This window comes from Ranitomeya variabilis, chromosome 1, assembly GCF_051348905.1.
Source record: "Ranitomeya variabilis isolate aRanVar5 chromosome 1, aRanVar5.hap1, whole genome shotgun sequence".
Classification (NCBI taxonomy): domain Eukaryota; kingdom Metazoa; phylum Chordata; class Amphibia; order Anura; family Dendrobatidae; genus Ranitomeya; species Ranitomeya variabilis.
In genome coordinates, this window is record NC_135232.1 from 7,423,803 (window position 1) to 7,442,149 (window position 18,347).

The 18,347-nt window shown below is 46.2% G+C and overlaps 2 protein-coding genes across 2 annotated transcripts in view; one reads left to right on the forward strand and one right to left on the reverse strand.

Annotated features, from left to right (window-relative positions):
• The window catches only part of LOC143781443 (C-type lectin domain family 2 member D-like), a 214,294-nt gene that overhangs the window by 172,122 nt on the left and 23,825 nt on the right, over window positions 1–18,347 (reverse strand). Inside the window, exon 2 of the mRNA XM_077268088.1 lies at window positions 9,017–9,109. Coding sequence (XP_077124203.1) covers window positions 9,017–9,109 — 93 coding nt within the window. The remainder of the gene's footprint in view (window positions 1–9,016; window positions 9,110–18,347) is intronic.
• On the forward strand, window positions 5,181–6,436 carry LOC143793643 (uncharacterized). Its single transcript, XM_077280703.1, has 2 exons — window positions 5,181–5,305; window positions 5,396–6,436. Exons 1-2 carry the CDS (start codon window positions 5,292–5,294, stop codon window positions 6,348–6,350), a joined length of 969 nt encoding a protein of 322 aa, XP_077136818.1. The 5' UTR covers window positions 5,181–5,291; the 3' UTR covers window positions 6,351–6,436.

The window sequence follows — 18,347 nt, forward strand, 5'->3', positions numbered from 1 at the left end:
CTCTGTGTGATTACAGGTGGACATTAGAGGGCGCTCTGTGTGATTACAGGTGGACATTAGAGGGCGCTCTGTGTGATTACAGGTGGACACTAGAGGGCGCTCTGTGTGATTACAGGTGGACAGTAGAGGGCGCTCTGTGTGATTACAGGGGGACATTAGAGGGCGCTCTGTGTGGTTACAGGGGGACATTAGAGGGCGCTCTGTGATTACAGGTGGACATTAGAGGGCGCTCTGTGTGATTACAGGGGGACACTAGAGGGCGCTCTGTGTGATTACAGGGGGACATTAGAGGGTGCTCTGTGTGATTACAGGTGGACACTAGAGGGCGCTCTGTGTGATTACAGGGGGACATTAGAGGGCGCTCTGTGTGATTACAGGTGGACACTAGAGGGCGCTCTGTGTGATTACAGGTGGACATTAGAGGGCGCTCTGTGTGATTACAGGGGGACATTAGAGGGCGCTCTGTGTGATTACAGGTGGACAGTAGAGGGCGCTCTGTGTGATTACAGGGGGACATTAGAGGGCGCTCTGTGTGATTACAGGTGGACAGTAGAGGGCGCTCTGTGTGATTACAGGTGGACATTAGAGGGCGCTCTGTGTGATTACAGTTGGACACTAGAGGGCGCTCTGTGTGATTACAGGTGGACAGTAGAGGGCGCTCTGTGTGATTACAGGGGGACATTAGAGGGCGCTCTGTGTGATTACAGGTGGACAGTAGAGGGCGCTCTGTGTGATTACAGGTGGACATTAGAGGGCGCTCTGTGTGGTTACAGGTGGACACTAGAGGGCGCTCTGTGTGGTTACAGGTGGACACTAGAGGGCGCTCTGTGTGATTACAGGTGGACATTAGAGGGCGCTCTGTGTGATTACAGGTGGACACTAGTGGGCGCTCTGTGTGATTACAGTTGGACACTAGAGGGCGCTCTGTGTGATTACAGGTGGACATTAGAGGGCGCTCTGTGTGATTACAGGTGGACATTAGAGGGCGCTCTGTGTGATTACAGGTGGACATTAGAGGGCGCTCTGTGTGATTACAGTTGGACACTAGAGGGCGCTCTGTGTGATTACAGGTGGACAGTAGAGGGCGCTCTGTGATTACAGGTGGACACTAGAGGGCGCTCTGTGTGGTTACAGGTGGACACTAGAGGGCGCTCTGTGTGATTGCAGGTGGACATTAGAGGGCGCTCTGTGTGATTACAGGGGGACATTAGAGGGCGCTCTGTGTGATTACAGGTGGACAGTAGAGGGCGCTCTGTGATTACAGGTGGACACTAGAGGGCGCTCTGTGTGGTTACAGGTGGACACTAGAGGGCGCTCTGTGTGATTGCAGGTGGACATTAGAGGGCGCTCTGTGTGATTACAGGGGGACAGTAGAGGGCGCTCTGTGTGATTACAGGTGGACTCTAGGGGGCGCTCTGTGTGATTACAGGGGGACATTAGAGGGCGCTCTTTGTGATTACAGGTGGACATTAGAGGGCGCTCTGTGTGATTACAGGTGGACATTAGAGGGCGCTCTGTGTGATTACAGGTGGATATTAGAGGGCGCTCTGTGTGATTACAGGGGGACATTAGAGGGCGCTCTGTGTGATTGCAGGTGGACATTAGAGGGCGCTCTGTGTGATTACAGGGGGACATTAGAGGGCGCTCTGTGTGATTACAGGTGGACAGTAGAGGGCGCTCTGTGTGATTACAGGGGGACATTAGAGGGCGCTCTGTGTGGTTACAGGGGGACACTAGAGGGCGCTCTGTGTGATTACAGGTGGACAGTAGAGGGCGCTCTGTGTGATTACAGGTGGACACTAGAGGGCGCTCTGTGTGATTACAGGGGGACACTAGAGGGCGCTCTGTGTGATTGCAGGTGGACATTAGAGGGCGCTCTGTGTGATTACAGGGGGACATTAGAGGGCGCTCTGTGTGGTTACAGGGGGACAGTAGAGGGCGCTCTGTGTGATTACAGGGGGACATTAGAGGGCGCTCTGTGTGATTACAGGTGGACACTAGAGGGCGCTCTGTGTGGTTACAGGGGGACACTAGAGGGCGCTCTGTGTGATTGCAGGTGGACATTAGAGGGCGCTCTGTGTGATTACAGGGGGACACTAGAGGGCGCTCTGTGTGATTGCAGGTGGACATTAGAGGGCGCTCTGTGTGATTGCAGGTGGACATTAGAGGGCGCTCTGTGTGATTACAGGGGGACAGTAGAGGGCGCTCTGTGTGATTACAGGGGGACATTAGAGGGCGCTCTGTGTGGTTACAGGGGGACACTAGAGGGCGCTCTGTGTGGTTACAGGGGGACACTAGAGGGCGCTCTGTGTGATTGCAGGTGGACTCTAGGGGGCGCTCTGTGTGATTACAGGTGGACATTAGAGGGCGCTCTGTGTGATTGCAGGTGGACATTAGAGGGCGCTCTGTGTGATTACAGGTGGACACTAGAGGGCGCTCTGTGTGATTGCAGGTGGACATTAGAGGGCGCTCTGTGTGATTACAGGGGGACATTAGAGGGCGCTCTGTGTGGTTACAGGGGGACAGTAGAGGGCGCTCTGTGTGATTACAGGTGGACACTAGAGGGCGCTCTGTGTGGTTACAGGGGGACACTAGAGGGCGCTCTGTGTGATTACAGGGGGACACTAGAGGGCGCTCTGTGTGATTACAGGTGGACATTAGAGGGCGCTCTGTGTGATTGCAGGTGGACATTAGAGGGCGCTCTGTGTGATTACAGGGGGACAGTAGAGGGCGCTCTGTGTGATTACAGGGGGACATTAGAGGGCGCTCTGTGTGGTTACAGGGGGACACTAGAGGGCGCTCTGTGTGGTTACAGGGGGACACTAGAGGGCGCTCTGTGTGATTGCAGGTGGACTCTAGGGGGCGCTCTGTGTGATTACAGGTGGACATTAGAGGGCGCTCTGTGTGATTGCAGGTGGACATTAGAGGGCGCTCTGTGTGATTACAGGGGGACACTAGAGGGCGCTCTGTGTTATAAAACATTCACATTGGAAATGAGGAGATAGTCCCACCACATGATGACAGAATAATATCTGGTTGTGGTGTACATGTACTATTTCATGCCTATACCCCATTATTAATAATTAACCATGAAATATCAGCACTCTGTCTTCTAAAGATACTTTATTGGAAGCCCCTTTGCAAAAATGACCTTGAAGTCATGAAACTTTCGGACACATTTCATAGTTACATAGTTATTAAGGTTGAAGGAAGACTGTAAGTCCATCTAGTTCAACCCATAGCCTAACATGCCCTAACATGTTGATCCAGGGGAAGGCAAAAAAAACCCATGTGGTAAGAGTAAGCTCCACCATGGGGAAAAAAATTCCTTCCCGACTCCACATACGGCAATCAGACTAGTTCCCTGGATCAACGCCTTATCAAGGAATCTAGTGTATATACCCTGTAACATTATACTTTTCCAGAAAGGTATCCAGTCCCCTCTTAAATTTAATTAATGAATCACTCATTACAACATCATACGGCAGAGAGTTCCATAGTCTCACTGCTCTTACAGTAAAGAATCCGCGTCTGTTATTATGCTTAAACCTTCTTTCCTCCAGACGTAGAGGATGCCCCCTTGTCCCTGTCTCAGGTCTATGATTAAAAAGATCATCAGAAAGGTCTTTGTACTGTCCCCTCATATATTTATACATTAACATAAGATCACCCCTTAGTCTTCGTTTTTCCAAACTAAACAGCCCCAAGTGTAATAACCTATCTTGGTATTGCAGACCCCCCAGTCCTCTAATAACCTTGGTCGCTCTTCTCTGCACCCGCTCCAGTTCAGCTACGTCTTTCTTATACACCGGAGACCAGAACTGTGCACAGTATTCTAAGTGTGGTCGCACTAGTGACTTGTATAGAGGCAAAATTATGTTCTCCTCATGAGCATCTATGCCTCTTTTAATGCATCCCATTATTTTATTTGCCTTTGTAGCAGCTGCCTGACACTGGCCACTGAATATGAGTTTGTCATCCACCCATACACCCAGGTCTTTTTCATTGACGGTTTTGCCCAGAGATTTAGAATTAGGCCGGGGTCACACTAGACCGTAATACGGACGAGTGCTATGCGATAAAAAATCGCATAGCACTCGGCACAATGTTAATCTATGGTGCAGCTCCCATCATCCGATATTTTCTCCACCGTATTTCGGATCCGAGGGAACTCGCAGCCTGCTGCGATTGTCAGCGTATCTCGGCCGAGACTCGCCAATGCAAGTCTATGGGTGCGAGAAAAAATCGGATTACACACGGACCATGCGTGTGCATTGCGAGAAATACGGAAGACTTCTCCAGGTGACAGGAAATTGAATCATCCATCATCAGGAAGCTTTGGAATGCTAATTTATGCCCCACGCTGGATTGCAAACCAGGAAGCACGCCTCCACGGAGTGTACTGTGTAGCAGCATGGCCAGACATATAAATGTGGAGATGCTGATTGCTCTGGTCCATGATAGACCAGAGTTATGGGACCAACGCGATGCACATTATGCTGACCGCGCACGAAAAGACGCAGCATGGAGGGCAATCTGTCGCCACATGTTCCCCGATTTTGATCAGCGACCTCAAGAGGTTCAGCAAGAAATTTGTAAGTACCATTCTTTACACAAAAAATGTGCTTTAACATTTTTGGAACGATAAAAATAGGCGTGAACACATCATATGTGGTGTGTTTTGGAGTGATGTAAATGTTCCAAGCTCTTGGTTGAGGCTACAAAAACATTAACAAGACACACCAATATGGTTCCAATATATTAGCTACAGTCCTTTCAGATCTTACCAAGGGAGTTTTAGGTCCCCTTAGGCTCCTGGGCCTGTGTGTGCTTGCAAACCCTGGACCTGTTGTAGTTATGTGATTGTGCAGCATGGTGGCTCACTGGATATGAGTCCTGGGTTAAAATTCCACCAAGGCCAAAAGATGCAGAGTTTGGATGTTCTCTCCGTGTTTGCGTGGGTTTCTTCTGGCCACTCCGCTTTCCTCACACAATCCAAAGACATACTCATAGGGAATTTATATTGTGAGCCACATTGGTGACAGCAATGATAATGTTTGTTCCAAACTGCCGAATATGTTATCGTTATGTAAAAATACAGATTCTTTCTTATTATTTGTTATTCCCCAAACAACTTTTTCTTCTTTGCAGTGAATGATGTCACTAGACGCTGGCGGAGTTGCCGGGATCAATACCGGCGGGAACGTCAAGTTTCGGGGCGGAGTGGTGATGCAGCACCCAAAAAAAGAAAATATCTTTATTTTGATAGGCTGAATTTTCTTGCCCCGGTGATGGAGCTCAGACCGTAAGTGGATGCATGTCCAAAAAACTTAGACACATCTTCTAATCGAATCTGTTTATAATTTTTGCCTCTCAAATCATTTTTGAAATACAGAACAGAGTCCAATCTGACAGAAAGAGAGACTGCATCTGACTCGGAGTTGGTGATTGACCCCATTGGTGAGGATTCCGAAAGGGCTGGACCCTCAGAGCAAGCACAAAGCAGCAACCAACCACAACCAGCAGCAGCGTCTTCTGCCACACAGGAGGCCAATCCAGAGGTTGAGGAAGGAGGCCAGAGCAGCAGTCCAACCTTGGCTCTGGATACATCACCACAGCCTACTACCAGACCAAACCGTGGTCGGCGCAGAAGGGTGGCTTCTAACACTGGCACCAGGAGGCAAGTGGATACAGGGGTGTTGGACTATTTGGCAAGGGCTGCACATGACGATGGGGAGGAAGCGTACTTCCGCAGTCTTGCCCGCTATTTACGCCCCATTCCACGTTCGCTCAGGCTGCGTACCAGAGGTTGTATACAAATTGTTATTGATGCGGCAACACCCCCAAACAACCCCATTCGTTTGTTCAACTACCTAGAACAGTGGCAAATGTCACCTACAAATGTTCTGGCGGTGCAAGACCTTCCAGAGGAACCCAACCAAACAGTTGCAGCACCCTCCTTGCCACGTATAGCTCCACCACACCAGCCTGCCCAAAACACCCACCAACAAACAAACAGGGCAATGAATGAATATCCATCCACTGCCCAATCTGACCACTTGAACAGACACATGTTTGGAGGCTGGTCCCACCATGTGTCTGCTCGACATGGCCAGATTGGGGGTTATGACCAAATGGGTCAATACAGTACACAGGACTTTATGCCCTTCTACCCTCAACATCCAGTTTTACCTCACACTCAGGAACGAAACGTGCAACAACACCCTTCATATATATCTGCCATACCACAGGTTGACAGTCTGGTTGGTCCACCACCTAGGCCAAGTTCAGCACATGCTGGACACCCGCCATCATCATCATCGCCACCCCCAACCTACCAGAACCTGTAAGTTCGGGCCCAAAAGTTTCAGCATGTCATTTAGTTTTGTTAATTTTATTATTGTGCGCCATTGGCCTGTTATTTTTTCATTTTGACTCTGGTTACTAGGCCTAAAATTACATATGATGTGAATATGTTTAGGCCAAATATATATATATGCTTGGAGCATTAAAATTGTTGCCCAAAATATGAGTGTTGTGTATTCTTAGGACTACAAAGGTGATGTTGCAACTTTCTCTTTTTTTTGGAAAGTAAAAGAAGATACATACTACACAATTCAAACATGAACATTAAGCTATTTATTACCTAACAATATAAAGAAAATTTAAATCACAACAGCATTGTCTTGCCAATCAGTCGCTCCCTCTGGTGACACAAAATAATTTGTTAACACATCTCGAACTTTTAGGCCTGAGGGCTGACGACGAGAAGGAAGAACACGTGGAGTAGGCAATACAGTATTAGCATAATCAATTTCATCAGCAGCAGATGATGGGCAATCATGTTTTCTAGTAAAGTTGTGAAGAACAACACATGCTTTGATTACACCATTTACATTGCCTTCACTCAGTTGTATTGCGGACTGAAGGACCCGCCATTTAGCAGTGAGAATGCCAAATGAGCACTCTACCAGACGGCGGGCACGTGAAAGGCGCAAATTAAAAATTCGACGCCGGTAGTCCAGGCCTCTCCGTGGATATGGCCTCATGACGTTCCGGGATAATTGAAACGCCTCATCTGCTACCATCATGTAAGGCACCACATCTAAATTTGCCCCTGGTAAGTTACTTGGGGGTGGGAGATCCAAATCATTGTTGCGCAGCCGCCGACCCATTAAGGAAGAACTGAAGACTCTAGAGTCTCCAGTTCTCCCATAGGCCCCAGTATCTACAATTATAAACCTGTAGTTGCTGTCAACCAGGGCCAACAGCACTACAGAGAAAAACTGTTTATAATTATAGAATTGTGTCCCTGAGCCCGGCGGCTTACGCACACGGATGTGCTTTCCGTCAAGAGCACCAATACAGTGCGGAAACTGGCAGGTGTCCTGAAATCCTTGGGCAATCCGTAACCAATCGGACATTTTCGGCTCAGGCATCACCTCTTGATGGAGTCTTCGCCATATTTCCGTGCATGTATCCCGCACAATTCCTGAAATTGTAGATTTTCCAAGTAAAAACTCTAAATGCAGTGCCGCATATGATAGTCCAGTGGCAAGGAAGCTAAAAGAAACAAGATAATTTGTTTACCCGACAAAATTCAAACATTCCAGTGTTCTCTGTGGAAAAAATACAATTGTCAAAATAATATGCCAGGATTCCACAAACATTAAGGACATGCGATGGCTTTGATGTTCGATTTGCTCAAATATTCCAAATTTAGCCCAAATTACGTTGTTTTATGGCTGATATGACTAATTTTTAACCCCAGAAAAACTCATAGAAAGTCGGGGGTCGTCTTATATGACGGAAACTACGGGTATGTTGAAGTTTAGGAAACATTTAAGTAGCTATTTTTCACAATGGGCAATACCCTTAAACACAAATCTTTGTTGGGAAACAGAGGATTGATACATACCGTAAAGTAAGGATAAGGCGCTCCTCTGCACAAATTGATTTTCGCATCCTGGTGTCCTTCTTGGTAATCCCTGGTCGCAAAATCTCCAACAAAATATCAAAGGTTTGGATCCGCATCCGACAATAGTTGAAGAACTTGTCTGGATTGGTCCTCAGAGCAGCATACAGACGTTGGAAATGTCCTTTCTTGATCCGTTGCTTCATAAGTGGATGTACCCACATCCGTCTCCGCCTCCTCGGATCAACAATTACTGGGTATGGCTCTCCAAAACGTTGTGAAAGTACCCAGTTGTAAAGCACACGCTCTGTGGTGTTAAAAGTCAGTAGATCCGACATGTTGCTCATCAAGCAGAAGTGCACCAACACAAGCAGGGACTCTGCTGCCTTCATTGGTGGCTGCCACCTGTTTTAGGGCCCTTAAATCATGGTCTGGGTGATGATTTAAATTTCTTCAGGTGCCAAAACCGTTATATGTCCATTTTGCAAGCTTGCGTGAAAATCTCGGCATACGGATGCCATACGGATGTCACACGGATGTCACACGGATCATTTGATGCGAGGAAAACGCATCCTCGCACGGCACACGGATCACTGTTTTTGAAACATTTGTGCGATTCTCGGCCGTGAAAAACGGACCGTTTTTTTATACGTTAAGTGTGTCCCCGGCCTTAAGCACATAGTTATACATCTTATTACTTCTACCAAAGTGCATGATCTTACATTTATCCCCATTAAAGCTCATTTGCCATTTATCAGCCCAAGCTTCTAGTTTACACAAATCATCCTGTAATATAAAATTGTCCTCCTCTGTATTGATTACCCTGCAGAGTTTAGTGTCATCTGCAAATATTGAAATTCTACTCTGAATGCCCCCTACAAGGTCATTAATAAATATGTTAAAATATGTAAAATGTATTTCGGAATACAATTTCTCAGTTCTAGTCGACGTTTCTGGATTTATTCCCATGCTTTCTGAAGCTTCTGTGCCCCCGGGATCTGGTGAGCTGTTGCTTGTTTATTCAGGTTTGTTCATTATTGTTGTTTTGGAGCAGAGGATATAAAATCTAGACGGCTGGCACATTTATATCCTACATTTTACCTTTTCGGCTTTTTGGTGATTTCTCCTTTTTGATTTCTGGAAGCCTCTTGACCTCTGCATATGTGACTCCAAGGTTTTCATCCTGCAGATGGACTAAAGAGCAGAGATCAGTCAGGATGACTCTAACACACGTCTACATGAAATCCTGTAGTCACAGACAAACGGATACATCAGTAGTAACATATCGACAGGTACTTCTCAGCAATTCCTGACCAGGACAGCAGGGACACCGAGATACCCCGTGTATCTGATTCACGCAGTACGTGTGCTTACACCTCAGCATTACAGGAGTTTGGAAAACGTTTGCCAATCTCAAATTCAGCATGAACCTAGCACATTCGGACTCGTGTTCGCTTTCACAAACATTTTTCCTCAAAGTCGGCAAAAAGTTTGGACACAGTTGGGTAAATCATCGCATTTCCACTAATGCCTTTGTTATTACTTTGGCTAGGATAGTGGTGCTGTATGATGAGCGGAAGGGATGGAGTGATATGTTTCATGATGGGAGGTGGTGCAGAGAGGTTAGAGGGGCGTGCAGAGAGGTTAGAGGAGCGTATAGAGAGGTTAGAGGAGAGGTGCACTCTTTTTCTTCCCCCTTAACTTCATGGCTGCTGATTCCTGCAACCAATCAGGGCGCAGAAACCATCCACAAAGTCATGACACAAAGTCTTCTGTGATTGGATGCCGAAGTCACATGTCTCTGGCCATATAAAAAGGGACATGTTACTTTTCTGCCATTTTCTCAGTGTCACATTGCAGAGAAGGTGCTTCTGCTAGTGCTGCAAATTAAATTGTCAGTTAGCTAGATAGGATCATGTCCTGTGTGAAATTGATCTTCCAGCATCAAGCTAGATTGTTCTAAAACTGTGTGTCAGTCTCCGGAGGCCCCATTAGCTACTCAAAATCGTTTGTGATAAAACTGTTTTTCAGTGATAAAACATAAGGCCAGATTTCCACTTAAAAATTATTAGGTATAACAGTGTTGTTCAGTCACACTATCTAAGAAAATAAATAGAGATTGTTCATTTAGTGACAGGTGACTGACAGCTGTGGGCCTAAGGGTGTAAAGCAGCAGGGTACAAGAGGGTAAGGCTACTTACAACATGAGTGGGGAAAAGCGAGGTCATGGTGGAAGGGGGAATAGGCTTGGTGTTCGACGTGTACGTGGGTTAGGTGTTAATGTTAATGTTCGCTTTTTCGCTTTCACAAACATTTTTCCTCAAAGTCGGCAAAAAATTTAGACGTAAATCATCGCATTTCCACTAATGCTTTTGTTATTACTTTGGCTAGGATAGGCACAAGCACCACCTCCTCCTATCGAAAAACCACTGACAACCTCTGTTATTATTGGATGGGCTACTCCACTCCCTTTCTTTTTGCAGCCTCACAATCTTGTAGATGAGGGCCAGAAAGAACATGTGCTCCAGTAGATGGCAATCATGTTTCATGTTGGATCTGGGGCTAGAGGAAGTAGGGTCCAAGCAGAATCCAGACCCTCATCAGACTCAAATACCAGAAGCATACGCAGACACGTGGTGTCAGGACAGGAAGAGGAGGAGGGTGACTCTCAGGGTGAGGAGTATGAGAACAGAGAAGATAAGGTTGTAGATCGCACTTGGTGTGAGCTCAGAAGTACGCAGATGAGTAGCCCAGCGGTGGAGGTGGGGGAGGAAGAAGACGAGGAGGTTACGTTGTAGCTTCCTGCAAGGACACAAAGTGATGCAAACCCGACAAGCACTGCATCCTCAACCCCAACTCTGGCTGTGGCCAGGACCGGTCATGAGTGTGCAGTTCGCAGGGGTGGCAAGGGTTGAATAGCCTGGGCGTTTTTTGAGACTGCAAAGGATGACCCAAGTCATGTTATCTGCCAAATTTGAAAAAAATAGGCACTAAAGGCAAAAATTGCAATAATTTGACTACTACATGCATGAACTGACACATGCACGATCAACATACCTGAGTCTGGGAATCTCACTACAATTAAATGCCGACTAGAGGGCTTAGCCAATCAGTGGCTATCCCATCAACACATCTGCAGATTCTTCCTCTGCCACCACCATGCCAAGTATTCTCACACGGGTTTTCATCCGCAGAAACTCCACTTGTTTACCCCCTTCAGTCTAGGTGAGTGAGAGCCCGTGAGCTGTTATGGAAGTAGACATGACTGCTGCTTTTGTGTCACTTAGCACAACACATTTTTCTCATTCCACCTTAACATATCTGCCTACACCTCACTCATAGTCCGGTGGATTTTCCTGTTCTCAGTACTCCACCATCTCTCAGCACATCAGCCAGCCCTCAAATCCACAGTTGTGGTCATGTAAAAGAATGTTTCCTCCTACACATGCCAAAGCTAAGAGCTTGAAATCAACCAGTTCCAATCTGTTGGCCATGGAAATGCTGCCATTACGCCTGGTGGATACAGACGGTTTCCAAATTTGATGACCATGGCAGTGCCCCAGTACCATTTACCCATTACTTCTCTAAGAAAGCTGTGCACTACACCAGCATGTCACAGACAACATCACCTTTTCTCTGAAAAAATCTATGTCTGCCAGAGTGCATTTCACCACTGACACCTGGAAGAGCAAACATGGCCAAGGGCGTTACATCTGGCTGACTGCGGACTGGGTGCCAATGGGGGCTGTAGGGGCAGTAGGTCAAGGGGCTGCTCCACAAGTCTTTGAATCCCCAAGACTTGAGGCACAAACCTCTGTATCTAACACGTCCTCCACCTTCACCTGTGCCCTCAACCACTCTCTTAATGAGAAACTCTGTAATGGGCTGACATGAGTTGGAGTAGTGATATTGCAACCACTAGGGGCAGAAGCAACAGGTAGCATAGTCAGCTAATCACCAGACATCATTACATGGAGCAGCAGTGTAGTTGGTATGATTAGCCGGAATTGTAGTCAGTAGATAGCAAGTGGTCGGTACACGGTAGCAGCAGTAGAAACTTGAGGATAAGTAGCAGGTGGAAAGAAACAAGACTGTAAAGTCTGTGAGTTGAATAATCTAACAAGGAAGGAAATGTTCAATCTCAGGGTGGAGATTATCAGGAACAACACAAGTACTAGTATCTGATTCAGCAAGGAACAGTGCAGCGAGCTGAATAGCTCAGAGGTAAAACTTGCCACTTGGTACACAAAAGCTGCTGGGTTTGAATCCTGACACACGCATTCCAACAGTGCAGATAGAATCCCCCCACCTCTATACTGCGCAGCCAGGGCTCACCGCAATCAGCCAGTGATAAAATAAATATACCTTGAAGAACACAGTCACACAGCTCAAGAGTTGTGGACAGCTATCCAGGCCAAGTTAGAGCAACGGCTGTTTCCACTAAACCTGGAGCCAGGGAAGGCCCTGTGCGATGACTGTGAGAACCTGGTGGCGGCCCTACGCCAGTGTATCCTCACACACGTGACTTGCATAGCTCACATCCTCAACCTGGGGGTACAGCAATTTCTCTGTCACTATCTCGGGCTGGATGTGCTGCTGCCGAAAGCACGGTCAGTATGTGATCACTTCCGATGATCGCATCCAAAGGTCATGGACTTGCATTGGTACCGAGGTTTTTAGTTTGATGGGAGGATGGATTACAGCGATTGCGGGGGCTCACATTACCTGAACTGTTAGTTAAAGAGAACCTGTCACCTCCCAGGCGTTTGTAACTAAAAGAGCCACCTTGTGCAGCACTAATGCTGCATTCTGACAAGGTGGCTCTTTTAGTTCTGGGGGCTGTAACTGCAGAAATAATCGATTTTGCAATTTGTCCAAAATACCTTGAAACAGTCCTCGGGGCAGATCTTTCTCCTCCTAATGCAGGCGCAGCACCGCCATCACTCATGCCCTCTTGGCGCCTGGCGCCGCCTCCTCATTTGTTTTCAACTGTCTCGGCACCTGCGCTGTTATCTTATGCCTTGGGCATGTGCAGTTAGCGCTGCCCGTCTTCTGACATCATTTGATGTCTTGCTGACTGTACCTGTGCGGCCGCGCTGCCCGAGATCCCGCCTCGCAGTGTCTTCTGATTTATTCACACTGCAGAGCGGGATCTCAGGCAGCGCAGCCGCACAGGTACAGTCAGCAAGACATCAAATGATGTCAGAAGATGGGCAGTTCTAACTGCACATGCCCAAGGCATAAGATAACAGCGCAGGTGCCGAGACAGTTGAAAACAATGCTGAGGAGGCGGCGCCCGGCGCCAAGAGGGCATGAGTGGCGGCCGTGCTGCATCTGCATTAGGGGGGAAAGACCTGCCCCGAGGACTGTTTCAAGGTATTTTGGACAAATTGCAAAATCGATTATTTCTGCAGTTACAGCACCAAGAACTAAAAGCCACCTTGTCAGAATGCAGCATTAGTGCTGCACAAGGTGGCTCTTTTAGTTATAAATGCCTGGGGGGGGACAGGTTCCCTTTAAGGTGCAGGAGATGTGGAATAAATGGAGGAGGAAGAGGTGATAGACACACAGCAGTCAGGAGATGAAGAGGATAATGACTCCCTCTCTGTTGTCCATGGTTGGAGGGAGGGGATGGAGGAAGCAACCTTAAGTGTTAAGTTGCCATAAACACCATGGACTTGGACCTTATGGAAGCGCCCGATACATGAGCGCCTACTTGCTGCATTATCTTCAACATGATGCCTGTATTCTTAGGGTTAGAAATAGTGTTGACTACTGGGTTGCCAGTATGTTAGATCCACCATAGAAGAATACATTTTGCCAGATGCTTTTCGCCCTGGAAAAGGACACGAGCATGTTGGAGTATTGAAACACACTTGTAGACAATCTTAGGATTGGTTTTCCCCAAGACAGCAGTGAGGCACACAGTGTGCAGCGCAGTTGTAGACGTTCAACCCCAGGAAGGTCAAGGCGTCATTGCAAAAACATTAGCAAGAGCAGCAGCAGCAGTGTAAGTGGAAGAAACAGCTTCTGTGAGTCATTTCCCACATTTTTTAGAGCAGCCCATGCACCAGCAGGACAGAGTAAAAGTCTGACACTTTGTGAATGACTGGAGAAGATGGTGCAGGAGTATCTCAAGCTCAATATCAATGCAATCGGGTGGTTTGGACACTTTTGCATTTTGGTCTTCACAAATGGAAGAATGGCTTGAGCTTGCCTGTCATGCCTGGCATTTAGCGTTCTCTCAGAACGTGTCTTGAGCGCTGCAGGTAGTGTCCTGATGGATAAGTGCATGTGGCTATCTCCTGACTGTGTAGTCCACCTAACTTTCATCAAAATGAACAAGTCATGGATCTCCCATGATGTTTCCACCCCAGTGGCAGACTGGGCAGTCTAGGTGATGGTGTTGTTTTTACTGTCATGCATTGATCTTGCGTTATTGCAGTCTGTGCCATCTTTGTGGTGTCTTCTGCGCCTGCTGTTACTACTGCTGCTGATGTTACAAACAATTGAAACGTGGAGACTTGAAGTTGGGTCTCCATGTGGTGGGTTACATGTGGTGGAAGGTGTGTCAGAGGCCTATTATACTGGTTATACTCTGTGGAAATTGAGGTCATTTTAGTGGAGTGTGACAATAATTTTTGGAAATGTGGAGACTCCAAGTTGAGTCTCCATCTGGTGGGTTTCCTGTGTAAGTAGGTCTCCCAGACAGACAGGCTGCACTTACTTTCAGTCAACTACCTGGTACTTTCCTTACATTTTTCTACCATTATTACTGTTTGAAACTGATGCTTGTGCCATCTGAGTGTGGCTGGAATAAAAAATGGAGGTGTTGCATAAGGTATCAGGTGTCCCAGCTGAGAAGGCTTACAGCGCTCCCTTAACCACCAGGACCACATTGAAACTTCAATTCCAAGCTGTAAATGCTGGGCCCGACCCTGATACCTCATGCATGGCCCACGGCTGACTGCTGCTGTGCAAATTTCTACTGTGGGTTAATTGATGTCACTTTTCATGGTGTCTGCCCCTAATTTTAGCTGTTTGCGAAGCATTTTGTCACCCCTTAAGGTGTTGTGTATATGTTTGGTTTGGCCTCCCATTGAATTTAATAGGGTTCGGGTACATTTGACAAACATGTTCGGCAAACGTCTAAACGTCCAGCGAATTGAACCGAACCTTAAAAAGTTTGCTCATCTCTATATAGGATCTGTATCTGATCAGACAGAAAAAATGAGAGTGAATATCTAAAATGTAAGTGGAATCTGTGACAATTACACACATTCAGGACGCTGCTAGACCTGTCATATTTCCCATAAAGATAGAAGAGTTCAAGAAACAGGTTCCCAAATCCCAGCATCCTACTATATAGATTACAGGTCCATGCCTATGACTTGTAGATACAGGCTATAGTCATCACAGGATGGCAGCACACAGTACAGATGATGTACCGTATTTTCCGGCGTATAAGATGACTTTTTAACCCCTAAAAATTGTCCCAAAAGTCGGGGGTCGTCTTATACGCCGGGTACGGCGTGTGCAGGGAGCGATCCTGGATGTTCCCAGGGTCTGAAGGAGAGGAAACTCTCCTTCAGTCCCTGGGATCCATATTCATGTAAAAAATAAATAAAAATAAAAAATATGGATATACTCACCCCTCCGAGAAGCCTGGCTGTCACCGCTGCAAGCGTCTGCCTCCGTTCCTAAGAATTGCAGAGCGTGAAGGACCTTCGATGACGTCGCGGTCAGGTGACCGGTCACATGAGCGGTCACGGACCAATCACAAGACCGCAACATCATCGAAGGTCCTTCACGCTCTGCAATTCTTAGGAACGGAGGCAGACGCTTGCAGCGGTGACAGCCAGGCTTCTCGGAGGGGTGAGTATATCCATATTTTTTATTTTTATTCTTTATTTTTTACATGAATATGGATCCCAGGGCCTCTCCTTCAGACCCTGGGAACCACACGCCGTATAAGATGACTGGGCATATAAGATGACCTCTGTCTTATACAGCGGGCATATCCCAAATTCCATATTTTATATGGAGAAGTTGGGGGTCGTCTTATACACCAGAAAATACGGTACATGTCCAGGCTAGACTTATATGTTAAAAACGTATATCTCCACAGAGATCGAAGCTTCAGAGTCTGGCAGTTGTGCAGATACTGTTTGGGTAAGAAGAACAGAAAGGACACTATTGTTGGTGTTTACCATAGGCCACCTGGACAGACTGAAGATATGGATGAACTCTTTTTACAGCAGACATCTTTGTTCTCAAAAACGTATGACATAGTGGTCATGAGAAATTTCAACTATGAGATATTTGTTGAGAATCTCTCAGGCAAAAGTAACTCCTCAGAAAATTCTTATCTTCTCTTATTAACAACTTTATGTTTCAAAAGGTAGAAGATAAAACAAGGGGATTTGAAATCTTGGATCTAATCCTTACCAACAGGGTGGAAATGGTTGAAGAAGTAAAGGTGACTGGGAATTTAGGAGGCCGCGACCATGTTATCCTCAAAGTTTGGTTTGGATTACAAGAGGAGGAAAACCAGCGAGGACTCAGACTTAAAGGTTAGACTTCAGAAATGCAGATTTTAATGGACTCAGAAAGAGGGTAGGAAAGGTCCAATAGCCAGATGGTCTAAAGGACAGAAAATGAAAGATGGGAGATTTTGCTAAATGAAATTCTCACTGCACAGTCAGTAGCAATCTCGAAAACAAGGAAGAATTGGAAGCATTTAAAGAGCAGGATGCATGAACAGAGAACTTATCACTTGTTAAAAAGAAAAAAAGATATGTATAGTATATCAAATGGAAAGAGGGGGGCATATCTAAAGAAGAATATCATGCTGTCTGCAGGGAATGGAGGGCAAGAGTTAGAAGAGCTAAAGCCAGTAATGAAGTGAGGCTCACAAGGGAGACCAAAAGCAATAAAAAAGGATTTGGGGGATATGTGAAAAGCAAAGAAAAGTCAAAGATGATATAGGATCTTTACAGGATGAAAAGGTTGAGGTGGTCAAAAATGATGTTGAGAAGCCGAACTTATAAATTCCTATTTTCCATCTGTGTTCCCTAACAAAACAAATGTAACATGAACTGATCTTCACGGGGCCTTTGAAAGAATAAAAGAATCCACACAATCAATCTATATACAGAGAGATGGGGAGGGAGCACTTAGCTAATTTACATGAATTTCCATTCCTTGGTAAAGATGACTTACAACCTAAGGTACTGCAAATTGTCTCTTCAGAGAGGTAGAGAACTAGAACTCTAGTGCCATCTATCGGAAGTAGCAATCCTAACAGTCAATGTCGACTCTTTAACGAGCCTTGTCACATGACTTAGGATAAAAGCCAAATCTAGAATCTCAATTCGCAGACACTGTGTTTCAGGGTACTGCCCCTCATCAGTGCAAAGTGTGAGATCTGGTTTCGCTATGAGAGGCATCGGTCTGGATCGGATCCTAAGGTACTGAAAGAGTTAGCAGAGGAAATTGCAGAACCACTAGCCAGAATCTTTGAAAAATCCTGTAGAACAGGAGAATTCGAGGAGATTGGAGAAGGACAAATGTCTTTATCTTCAACAAAGGAAAGAAGATGGAGCGAGGAAATTACAGGCCAGTGAGCCTTACTTCTATATCAGGAAAGATCTTTGAACAAATTATTAAACAGAATGTATGAAAGTACTTGGATAAGAATAGAGTAATTAACCAGAACCAGCATGGGTTTGTAGCAAACAGACTCATCTAATTTATTTCTATGATGGAATCATTGACTGGTTGGATCAGGGAAATGTGGTAGATATAGTATACGTCGACTTCAGCAAAGCATTTGATAAAGTATCTCAAACTATCTTTATTGAGAAAATTACCAAGTATGGGATTGACATGGCTATGGTTAGGTGGATTGTTACTTGTGTCGAGCAGATTGGATACTCGGGCACTCAGACAGAACAACGAGCCCAATGTAAGTCTATGGGAGACCGGAGTATTTTTACCGCCATCCCCCTGGGGGTCCTTTTAAGGTCTAAAAACATCTGAAAATGATGGAAACACTGCTCAAATGACACAGAGACATCATGGGGATCGCCCCTGGAAGTATTTCTGACTCCTAGGTCACAGCTGTAAGCAATGTTGTCAGATTTTCACGCCATTTTTACAGGTGCACCAAAAAAAAAAAAACGAAACCAAAATGGATTTTCCTGGGAAATATGTCAAGGTCCATCCTTTCCAGGGTGATGACTTGTATATAAGGCAAAATAATTAACCCCAGACCAAAATGTTCCTCCACCACTTGGGCTATGCTCACACGCAGCGTTTTTGATGCGTTTTTCTACTTTGACATTGCTTTCAACCAATACAAATGCATTCACTGGGAAATGTCATTGTAACGTGTAACCCCCCTAGCTGGCCATGTGGTGTGTGACACATA